This window comes from Aedes aegypti, chromosome 2 (genome assembly GCF_002204515.2).
Source record: "Aedes aegypti strain LVP_AGWG chromosome 2, AaegL5.0 Primary Assembly, whole genome shotgun sequence".
In the NCBI taxonomy this organism is placed as follows: Eukaryota; Metazoa; Arthropoda; class Insecta; order Diptera; family Culicidae; genus Aedes; species Aedes aegypti.
Genome location: NC_035108.1, coordinates 43,721,280 through 43,733,341, shown reverse-complemented (window position 1 = coordinate 43,733,341; position 12,062 = coordinate 43,721,280). Strand labels below are relative to the sequence as shown.

The 12,062-nt window shown below is 35.9% G+C and overlaps 1 protein-coding gene across 15 annotated transcripts in view; it reads left to right on the top strand.

The window, feature by feature from the left end:
- LOC5577064 (calmodulin-binding transcription activator 1) overlaps positions 1-12,062 on the top strand; it is a 616,782-nt gene that overhangs the window by 351,011 nt on the left and 253,709 nt on the right. For 3 of the 15 annotated variants that reach the window (XM_021840674.1, XM_021840672.1, XM_021840671.1), the window contains one exon: positions 844-1,770. The exons of 11 other annotated variants lie outside the window; for them this stretch is intronic. In XM_021840674.1, coding sequence (XP_021696366.1) covers positions 1,332-1,770 — 439 coding nt within the window. In that variant the 5' untranslated portion in view covers positions 844-1,331. The remainder of the gene's footprint in view (positions 1-843; positions 1,771-12,062) is intronic. One more of the 15 variants, XM_021840673.1, reaches the window with a different exon arrangement.

Sequence of the window (12,062 nt, the reverse complement as noted above, 5' to 3'; positions counted from 1 at the left end):
CTGAAAGCTTGCACCGCATGAAAAGCAGTTCCACACTCTCTACGCGTGTTAATAATTAAGCGATTGTCACGATTTCAACCCGAGTGGGTATCATATTGGCGGTCATACTTAGAGGCGACGTTTTATGTGTGACACAACACTAATACTGTGTATGCATGTGCGTGCCATCGCGATGCAATCCCCACCAAGTTCCACATCCTCTAACATAGCTTGCCTAGCATTCCAGCAACGGTTGAGGATATAGAAAGTTGTTATTTTAATGCGATTATAATTTCGTAATCACACATGCCTCACAATCAAGTACAATCAAGAACAACCGTACATGAGGTGGGGAGTGGAAATTCGCGTCACGAAACGAGATTGGTTGAATTTCGGGTGGACACTATGGATATGCGATATTTCGAATGATTCCGTCAAATAGCGTTCGAAACAAGATACCTCAAAATTCCACGAAATCCAATAAGTTGATTTTTTTATTGTATTGTATTCACTTAAATTTTTTGTTAACAAACGAAACAATAAAACGGAACTCTTCAAAACATCTAGTTGGATTATATATTTTAATATACATGAATGTAGCTTCAGACGAACTCAAAATTTCATTTCGTTTCGCAAAAATCCGCGTTTTTTTGGTTTTGTATCAAGTATTCTAAATCATTTTCAATATTCGTTTCGTTTCATCATTAACTATTAAAGCTAGAAATTCGTTTCGTATCGACATGTAAGAAATACATAACGTGTACCCTTAATGCGTAACATCAGAACTGGGAACGACTTCAATTATCATTTTTTTTGGTCAGGGTTTGAAATTTTGAACCGGTCTAATGTGTGCGATGCATGAAGCATCACCAGAGTGCATTATTATCCTTTCAGCGTGTTTAAAATGGCCCCGATAATGACATTATCCTTAGACAATAAGAGTGCAATTTATTCGGACAAAAATGGAGGTGCGAACAATAGGACGGTTAATAGGCCACAGTTATCACGCGACAAAAAATGTGTCCGAATCAGTGCATATAGTGTATATGATTTATCCTCGACGGTCGGCTTATTGATTTCGAATGTTGAGCGCGAATTTTAATATGCGTGACGGAAAGCCGATATTAATCAAGTGGTTCATTATTTTCATTATTGCCGTTGTTATTACCGAGCTTGGTTGGCCATCAACGCGTTCGGTTTCGGTCAGCCGCAGACTGGGCTCGGGCTAAAAAGACCCCAAACCACCCAAAAGGTCGTGTTTTCCGCAAGTATACGCGTGTGAGTGCATTAAAACTGAACCTGGCACCGGAGAGTGCCCATCTCACGAGGGCCGGTAAAAATCCTGACTAATAATGGCCGATTATCGTCATCTGCCACCACATCACCAAGCTCGTGGCGGAATGTACCATCCGTTGGCAAACCACGGAATGCTCTATCCACCTCAACCGGCTCACGCTGGTTCAACACTGGGAATGCAACAACAGCAACAGCAGCAATCCCAGCAAAGACAAGCAACGATGAATCCTCATTCCCACCAACAACAACAGCAACAGGCCCTAAGTCATCATCCTCAGGGTCCTCCAATCCCACCTCCTTTACCTCCGATGCTGCACCACCAGCAGCAGCAACAACAGCAGCAGCAGCATCCTTTGAGCCATCTACCCCACCCACACCCTGCGGCAGCCCATCACCACCACCATCACATGCTGACGAGGCACTACCTCGGGATGCATGCCGGACATCCGCGGTTGCACGGGCTCAACATGACCACCAGTATGCCGCTGAATGCAAGTAAGTGACGAATTTCGATGCTTTTTTTGGGAACTTCCTATACTGAATCTGATTTTCCTTCATTTCATTCGTATAAAGCCTCATATTAACAATTCCACAAAAAAGATACTTCCTCTTCTGCCTGCGTTGCGCCCCAACTGCGACAGTTCCTCCTTGTCGGCTTAGTGTTCTTATGAGCATTTACATAGTTATTACTTGAAAGCCTTCTATGTCACCGCATTTGAATGTACAGGTCCGAAAATTCTCCACATCCTGGGAAGTCGCGAAAATTTTCAACCACAAAAGATCCTCAACCCATGGGGTTCAAACCCACAACTCTCAGCTTGATCTAGTTGCATAGCGGCGCGTTTACGGCAACGGCTAAATTAGAAGAAAAATCATTAAATTTGATGCAGCCCAGATAGCCGATGCGGTGAACTCGTAGCTACCAGCTTTTCGTTATGGAAGTTTTCTCGATTTTCAAGGGCATTTTTGTACTTGCCACACGATATAAACATGTAAAACATGGTCAATAACAAAGAAAGCCAGGAAGAATAGGAACAACAAATTAATTTAAAGTTTCTACTTTCATTTGAGTGTAACCCAGAGAATTCGTTTTGGGTTTGAATAAATGACGTACGATAATTTCACTTAACAGATACAAACTACTATTTGATTCATAAGGCATCCATGTTATCTTTTTATTCAACCCACGATATTAGGTTCAAGGAAAGATGCTGTCAAGGCCAAGAAGATATGATATGATACGCGTAAGAAATTAAGATAAAAGTGTACGATCGCTGATGTGCAGATAAATGGATGGCAGTATCTATGCAAAGAATGGCCATACTTGATAGCAGCAATGTACCATGTACAATGTACATAGTATTGCATCAATTGACAAGATAAATCGTAAATCGTCGTGCACTCTGCTCTCAGCTTGGTTCATGCTTTCCAGCTAGCTCTAAAGTGTCTTGAGAGCATACCTGGAATGCTATTTCTGCAGGTAATGCTGCTATATGCCTCTTTCCTGGAAGACTTTGTCTTACAATGAATAGATGAAAAAAAACGAATTTAGTACTATACCATTTAATTCCTCTAGAGTTTGTATCCTTTTGCAGATACGCGTATTTCGAATGTGTTCCTTTTTGTCTCAAAAAAAAATTCTCGAGTGTTCTCAGTCGGATAAACAGGATGCGCAACAGTATTTTGAACTCTGGATTGAGCAGAGTAATCCTTCTATAATTGACGCACTGCAGTGAACCGTTTCTTGTAACTTGGACACAGGGGATCATCCAAACAAACGGTGGTCTTTTATTCGCCCTCCCATACCTTCAGGAGTTTTTGTGTTTGAGAATCTCAAATTGGATGGTTTTTTTTGGCACCCCCTATGGTTGGTGGGTCCGCTATTTCGTCGGTCAAGAGCAAAAGCGTAGGAAGCGGGGGGTGGGCTGTAGCTCCAAATTACTCATCAGACAAGTGATAGCTGGATTTTTGGCGAAAGATAAGGCCTAATTCATAACAGATCTTTTAGGTAATTTTAACTTGGCTAAGGCTTCTAAGAAAACAAAACAAAATCGGCTATATTTTTTTTATTTCAGCATTTATTTTAGCTTCATGGTTTTTCAAATAATTTCGCATGAATAAACTTAAACTGTAAATCACATTTTTTATTAAAAACTATATTCTTAAGAAATCGCAAATCATTCAATATTCCTTGAATAATTTAATTTCCTCAAGAATATTGAAGAATGGTTCAAACCATTTGCTATAAATCTCTTGAAAATTGCTCAAATAATTTTGTGAGATTTGTTCATACTTTCAACATGTATTTCTCCTGGAGGACAACTATTTCTCCTATGTCTACTTTTTATCTGCACATTTATGAAATTTAACCAAAAACATAACTTAATCTTTCAAAAGTTGAAAATTTTAAGTGAATGAAAAACCGAATTTAGAACTGTACCCATTTAATTCCATTAGAGATTGTATCCTTTGACAAATACGCGTATTTCGACCTTAACTGTTAGGCTGTCTTCAGTGTCGTGTACTAGACTTGAAAAATATAACGATAAAACATCTCTTTTAAAATAGTTTTATCAATTATTGGCTGAATTCATATTCTGGAATTGAATTCTTTTGCAATTCCAGGGCGGAATTCACAAAGGCTTGCTGGCAGAATTCTAGGGACTCCAGAAGTAGAAATTCTGCTAGATTTCAAGGATAATTTCTAAAGAAGATTCTGATGAAGCTTCTTGAACAGTTTCTCCATCTTTCGCATGACGCATTCTTGAGCAACTTCATACAAAAAAATCATATTCGAGATTTGAAAGAATATGAAGAAAAAAAATGTAGGAGTTTTAAAAAATTGCAGGACCTATTCGTATGGTCCCTTTTTTCTGAAAGTCCATCATGAATTCTTCCAAAATTTTTTGGGGCAATGCAAAAGTTTCCTCCAAGATTGAAATTCAGTAAAATCTTCCATTACGAATTTCATCATAAGACATCTTTGGCAATGTTCTTGAAACATGTTGCCAATATTTTCACGTTTAACTTCTACAGTTCGACCACAGTAGTAAAACATAGTTTCACCGAACAAGATTATTTGGAATTTCAGCAAGTAGGAATAAACTTATTCTTACATTAGTCTGTTCGCCATAGTATAATGAAACTTCGGAGTTCATGCAAAACATTTCATAAGATGTTAGATACAAATATCTCCAGTAACAACTCTATCTGCTTTAACGTAAATTATTGTCCATTATAAAATAAGAATAAAAAGGAACAAGAATTTTTTAGGTAAATCCTACAAAAATCACTTATGCTATTCTGTGAGGTACATCGTCAAGAATTTCGTCGAAAACTTTTAGAAATTGAACGGTGAATTCTTGAATTTTCCGACAAGAAACTAGTATTTTTTGAAAATCCAATTTAAGCTGAATTATCTAATCCAAAATCTGATATAAATCGGATATGGATATGGAGTGATTCGTAGAGTAATTTGTGAAGAAATCCCTTAAACAATATTGAATTATTCTAGGAGTAGTCTTTGAACCAAATATGAAGAGTGGATAAATTTTTAGATATTATTTATGAAAGAATGGCTGAAATCAAATTCGGTAAATATTGTGGAGTTTTTTTTAACAAAAAAAAAAAAACCCGATGGATTTTTTTTTATTTTTAAAGTTTAATCAGCTCTATCAGTCTTAAGGCAGCTAAAACGATTTTGCCTCTACTTCTCCGACGTTTTGGCGTATATTTCGCCTTCTTCAAAGGTTTGGAGGCTGCACACTTAAATTATTTTACGGATTCCTGTGAAATCTCAACAGCTGAACAGTTCGGTGAAATAAATTAACGGAGTACGGTTAGTTTTTACAGTATCCGGAAGAAATTTTTACAGTTTACCGGAATCCGTTAAATTCCGACGAAACTATGATGTTTTATTTCACAAAACTGTTCAGCTGTTGAGTTTACCGTGAAATTCACCGAGCCAAGTGTGTGCGTTTTGTTGTGCGTATTGGTGTCTTGTCCGACTTGTGACCGTCTAAAATTGGTAATGGCGTCCCACTATTATCTGTGCGTATCAATCTTTGTGGCTCTCACTGTATTCCGAAATGTTTCACTAGGATTTTAATCTAGCTTCCGCCGGCACCTACGCTTTTCGATAAAAGCTCTATGCGATAATCGCCCGCGCACAGTTGCTTTTGCCTTTCCTAACTGATGGAAATGAACGACAAGACACCAATACACACAACAAAACGCAGCGTCTAAACCCTTGAAGAAGGCGAAATATATCCCAAGCAGCACAGTTTGTTTCAACTCAAGAAAAAAATATCTCTTGAAACAAATTTGAGTTGTCAATTGTTGTCAATATAACTTACAATTGCACTGAATTGCAACGCAAAAAGCGCAAGAGGCAGAGTCTGTTTGCAACATATTTATGTTAAAGTGAAATTGCTTATTTGTTGCAAAATACTTAAGAAAAAAAAAATCAAAACAAAAATACAAACGAGAACCGAACTTTCGACCTCAAGATCATAAATCTTCTCCTCTACTCACTACTCTACCAGCTCTTCGAACAATTGCTTCGCCAATCCATTATATAAGCGACTACATTACCTGTTTATGAAGGCTTATTGTTTGTTACTTTACTGCACCTTTCGGTATACAAGCTCATCTCTGGCAAAATTAGGCCACACCTCAAATACTCTACAGTTATTGTAAAAACTTTCGCGCAACATATGAGAAACATCATTTAAACAGACAAACATGTTTTCGTAGTTACATGGTGCGTAATGTGAAACTCAACTATATTGCAACTGGATTGAAACAAACAAACGATTAGCTGTCAAACACGTAGTTAAGTGCAACTTTCGCGCAACTGGGATGAATCTTCTTGAGTAGTGGGCATTGAAACTGAACTTGAATGCAATAAACTCAAGTTGCGGATGCTTTAATTGAAAGTAATTTGAAACATAACATTAAAATAGGCATTTTGGAAGAAGTTGCAAGAGTTTGTTTGAAAAGTTACTGAATACATCTTGATAAACTTGACTTTATTGCTGTTTGTAGAGAACTACCTTAGTTACAGATGCTTTTATTGATACATGTTTGAAACCATTTTTAGATTGCATCTCATTGAAAGATGTTTGGCGTGTTACTTGGGATGTCGAAACGTCGGAGAAGTAGAAGCAAAAGTCGTTTTAGCTGCTTTAAGACTGATAGAGCAGATACAACTTTAGGAAGAAATTAGTCATCACAGTCGAAAGCATGCATAAAAAATAAATTCCGAGAAATTTGAGAATAAGTTGCAAAATTTTCCAGTAAATCTGTTGAAAATGTTCTTAAAAAAATACCTAGAAGAATTGCTTATTTAATGTAAGAAATCTTTGAAAAATACTCGAATGTATCTCTGGTGAATTTTTCGAAAGAATCGTGAACGATATCCAAGGAGAAGCAATAATGTAGTTTTCCAAAGAAATCATTGAATAAATTGCTCTGGAAATATTTTTGAGTTTTTTCGAGGAAGAGTTTATGAAATTCTGTTAGAAACTTTATAGGTATGTTCGAGTTTTTTTTTTCATTTTCTTTGGTAGGTATTTTTGTTATATATTTAAAAATATTATTATATATTTTATGGCTATACCGGTCATGCGACTCAAAGGTTAAGGGAGTCTACAGAAGATTTTTGCAAATGAAAAAAATATATATAAAACAATCACGGTCGATACCTTCTCCTATGTATGAAAAATTTGGCTAGTAAGAAATGCAGTTCTGGCGGGAGAAGCACACATGATAGGGACAAACAATCTCTGACTGCGTGTTAATTCCCAATATCAATCAACGATCGATAGAATCGTTTGGTTGATTGCCGTCAGTATAAGAGCATATTAAAGCCTCCTGTATTTTACCTTTGTTTGTAGCAAAGCTCAAAGTTTTGAGCTAATTCTTCTCCAGTAGAGAAGCTAGGTAGAATATAGGACGCTTCGAGGCTTACTGACTTTAAAATAGATTGCTCAATTTTTATCACCCAATAAAATTTAAATCTATCCATCATTTGCAAAAATCTTCTATAGACATCCTTTACTTTTGAGTCGCATGACCGATATACCCATACAGCCATTCCATGAAAAAACAATCTAGTGGGTCTCCGAATTACGGGCAAATTTGCTATTTTGTTCCTTATCCGAAATAAGGATACACGTATTTTTGGATTTTTTGATTAGGGTGACCATTTCCGAAATAGGGTGACCAGAAAAATCGCGATTTTGCAAAAGTTTTATTTAAAAAAATATATAACTTTTGAACGGTTTGACCGATTTTCAATCTTTTTGGACGAAATGAAGGCTAAAAATTTTGACTTTTCGGAAAAATTATAAAATTTCACAAAAAATGTGTTTTTTTTTTACATGAAAAAACTCAATAGTTTCCGTTTTTTAGTGTTTTGAAGGCCTCGGGACCAAAGGGGCTGTTGCTGCTCTCATTTTTGTTTTAAAGTTCAGAGAACTTTACGTAAACTTTCAGCGATGTATGTTTTTTTAGTTTTTGAGATATATTTTTTTGAAAATAAAAAATCAGTCATTTTTCATAGGCACACACTGTAGATCTCAGCGCATTAGATTTGTTATGTTTAAAAAAAATCATAACTTTTGAACAGCTCAACCGATTTCCAATCTTTTTTTATGGAATGAAAGCTTAAGGTCTCAACTTTTCAGAAACAATAGAAAAAAATGGAAAACTTTGAAAAAAAAAATCACTGTAAAATATATGAAATATATAATTTAAAAAAACTAGAAATTTTTATATATTTTCACGTCTGATAAAAATATATCAGATTTTTCGATTTTGTCTGAATAGTTGAAATTTTAAGTTTTCATTCCATACAAAAAGATTGGAAATCGGTTAAGCTGTTCAAAAGTTATAATATTTTTATACATTACAAATCTAATGCGCTGAGACCTACAGTGTGTGCCGATAAAAAATGACTGATTTTTTATTTTCAAAAAATATATCTCAAAAACTAAAAAACATACATCGCTGAAAATTTGACAGTATACGCAAAATTTTCTGAACTTTCAAGAAAAAATGAGAACAGCGATAGCCCTTTTGGTCCCGAGGCCTTCAAAACACGAAAAAACGGAAACTATTGAGTTTTTTCATGTAAAAAACACAATTTTTGTGAAATTTTATATTTTTCCTGAAAAGTCAAAATCTTTAACCTTCATTTCGTCTAAAAAGATTGAAAATCGGTCGAACGGTTCAAAGGTTATAATTTTTTTTATAAATAAAAATTTTGCAAAATCGCGATTTTTCTGGTCACCCTATTTCGGAAATGGTCACCCTAATCAAAAAATCCAAAAATACGTGTATCCTTATTTCAGATAAGGAACAAAATAGCAAATTTGCACGGAATTCGGAGACCCACTAGATCGGTTTTTCATGGAATGGCTGCATAACAAAATATAATCTAAAACAATCACCTATGTATCAAAATATTATTTTATGACAGAATTTTGAAGGAATGCAAATTGATTTTTAGATAAATCTATTAAATACTTAGATAGTAATGCTTTATAAAAAATGTAGATAAATCTGTGGAGAACTCCTCTGAGAAATCGCTATGAATATTTTCCCGATTCAATCTTATTTAGTTATTTAGGAAAATCTTATGGAATATTAGAAGTAATCCGTTGAGTTACTTTTAATGTATTTTTTGCAGAAAGTCCAAAATAATTGCTGTGACTTTTTCAAGCAATCCTTGAAATTTCTTAGAGAATTTCATAAAGATTTGTTGAGGGAATCTGAAGAGAAGCAAGAATATCAAAAGCGTAAGTTGGAAAAACTGTCTGCCCAAATGAAGTTATAAGAAAATGCACTGGAAAGTACGGAAACATTTCGTAAAGAAAACCTCGATACCTGAAAAGTTCGTGGAAGCATTGGATAGGGATATTCCTCAAGAGTTCTTTGCATGAATTCTTGAAGGGTTTTTAATGTATTAGATGAAAAAAAAATGAATACCTACATTTCGTAGTAAACCAAAAAAAAAAATGTTTGGCCCTCTTGGCTATTTGAACGGTTATACTTGGGATAGCTTACAAAAATAATTCTGTCTAGAAAAAAGCAAACGTGCTGCCAAACCAACCACTTTGAACCAAGTTCTGAATCGAGCATAATCCACAATCGGATCGAAACGAGTGAAGTGAAAATGGCCAGGTTTTAGATATTCAACTTTTGAAGTTACCGACCATTGATGCGGCCAGCTCTCTTCCGTGCCGTGAATGAAGTTCAACTCCTGGAACAAAAAGTTGTCCATGGTAAACTTATAACATGTTGACGTTCGGCTACTTTAAGTTTTGTCGGGACCTATCTACAATCCTGTTGCTCTGTAAACGTGGTCATGGTAGCGAATCTACACAAGCACTACTCCAGGATCACTTCAACAGAAGCACTGGCAGATCGACTACTCATGTTGTCTGACGATGGTTTTCAGCAGACGAACACCAAGAACGGTAGCCTTCAGCTTAAGTATGGAAATCGAGCAACGGAGCAACTATGTTCTTAGCTCCGAAAAGTGTTATCTATATGTCACCGTCTATGTCCAGGCGTTGCAGAACTTGTTCTCATTTGATTTAGAAGCAAGATCAAAGCAAACAAAGAAAAGCATTCCATCTGTATCTGTCCACGATCGGCAATTTCGTATGTTGTAACAAGCTTGATAAATAAGAGCAGCGAACAAAAGCACCAAAGAGAGAGCGATGATAAAATCTATTTTTCCGCTTTTTGACCATAGGGGGTAGGTGTTTTACTTTACTGGCACGATAAACAATCCCCAAACATCCGGTATCGTCCCAAGGTTGGAGCTTGTTTAGATGGTTTTAAAAGCCCTGCTATCCCCCCGATAAACAGGATTTCTTTGAAGATATTGCAGATATATTAATTTATAATTCAGAAACGATCATGGACTTTTAAATGTTTTAAAAGTTTTTTTTTGCGTTCTGCAACAATTGAGATAGAACCTACAAATTTAAGAAAACAGCCAGTACTGCAAGTGTCAATAATTCACAAATATTCTTTAGAAAATTCTTGGCATTAACTTTCTCATGTTTGCCCCAATTTTTCTATTTTTACATTTGATTGCATATCTCTTAATGTCAATGTTACATATTTTCACAAGTTCGCATAAAGGTTTTTATGAATATTTGGAAATCCTGCCCTTACCTTATTTTGTTAATACTATTTTTGGAATAAAAACATTCACCATTAATTCTGCAATAAAATTGTTCAAAAACATGGTTAAAGAAATGGTGGAGAGCTTCTAGATGTTTTTTCCATGCTATGATTGTGTTTCTACATCAAAAGGAAACAAATTCTGCATTGCCTGGTTAACGAATCGTGACTAAACCTTAAAAAATAAATTCAAATAAATTTATAATAATTGTTATATATATTTTATTTGCTGGTGGTAATTTTATTGGGGATAGTTATGTGATAATCAGACTTCAACAATTTTCACAGTGCCCCAGTCGTTCTGCTTAGCAGAAGCGAAACGAAACATTAAGCGCTCGCCGTTGTGGTAATAATCTCATTTCAGCCGTTGTTTTTAGCGCCTTCTCCAACGCCCACCCCCCCAAACAACCCCCTTCGCTGGGGCGTAAAATTTGCCTGCCACTTCTATCCTCGCGGTGGGTCACAGTCGCCTGCATTTGCAAGCACCTCGCTCTGCTGGAAAAGGTAGCTAGCTATCTGTGAAAGTGTACGCTCCCAAACCCCTTTTCACGCTGGCTGGCAGCTCCACAAAATAGCTTTTTTCACCTTTCAACTTTAATTTAAACAAATACATAATAACGACCGGACTGTGGAGAGGATGTCGTCGGCTGTTGGCAACCCTGACAAGAAATATCGTTGAAGTACAATATATTTAATTGTAATAGTATCATATTTTCCTACAGGTTTACCACAGGATTCACAGGTATTCACAGTAAAAACAAAACATGTTTCAACCCTGCTAAAAAATAGAAAAATTTAAAAATTATAGACTCTATTTTGCACCATAGGTTGTATGATGTTTGAATAGGTTCAACTTTAAAATTAATTGAAATTTTTCATTCGGAAACCACCTACGATGGTGGCTCTGGCTTGGTAGTCAGAGCACTTGTAGCCTACCGGATGGCGTGGAACTGGTAACGAAACTATTCCTTTCCCCCCGCTCGCCATTTGTGCTTTGTGTGTACAAGAAATAATTACATTAAGGCACCTTTCTGCAAACAGACTCTGATGAAGTGGTTTTATCTCAACTATGTTCGAGTTTGTTTTTTCGTTACATTCCACAAAGATTACAAGGAATTTACCTAGTTGGAATGCCACACGTGTTTAACCCGGAAATGCCTGCATGAACTTTTTCAAACACACATCCCGGAGGTAAAGCGTTTCCATTTCAAATCCGAAATTGATTCCTTTTTACCGGTAAATTGAATTCGATTTTCCTTTGTTGGTAGCGTGTAACAGTTGGGAGTTTTGCTGGCACGGTGCTTCCTGGCCATTATTATCAGAAAAAAAAACTAAATTAAACATTTATTAACATTATGTTAACAACATATTATTTCTTGCTGTAGCAGTACTAAATTCAAACAGGTCTGTTGATTTCACTTGCTTATAAGAGAAAAATAACGCTTTCAATAAGCTCAACCTTACTTAACCGGCATATATAAAACATTAATCGTGGTAAAAGAAGAAAGCATCGATTATACCAAGGAGGAAGCTTCAGAATCATTTTCAAAATTTTATTTTGAATCCTCTGCAGAGTTTTCATTCTG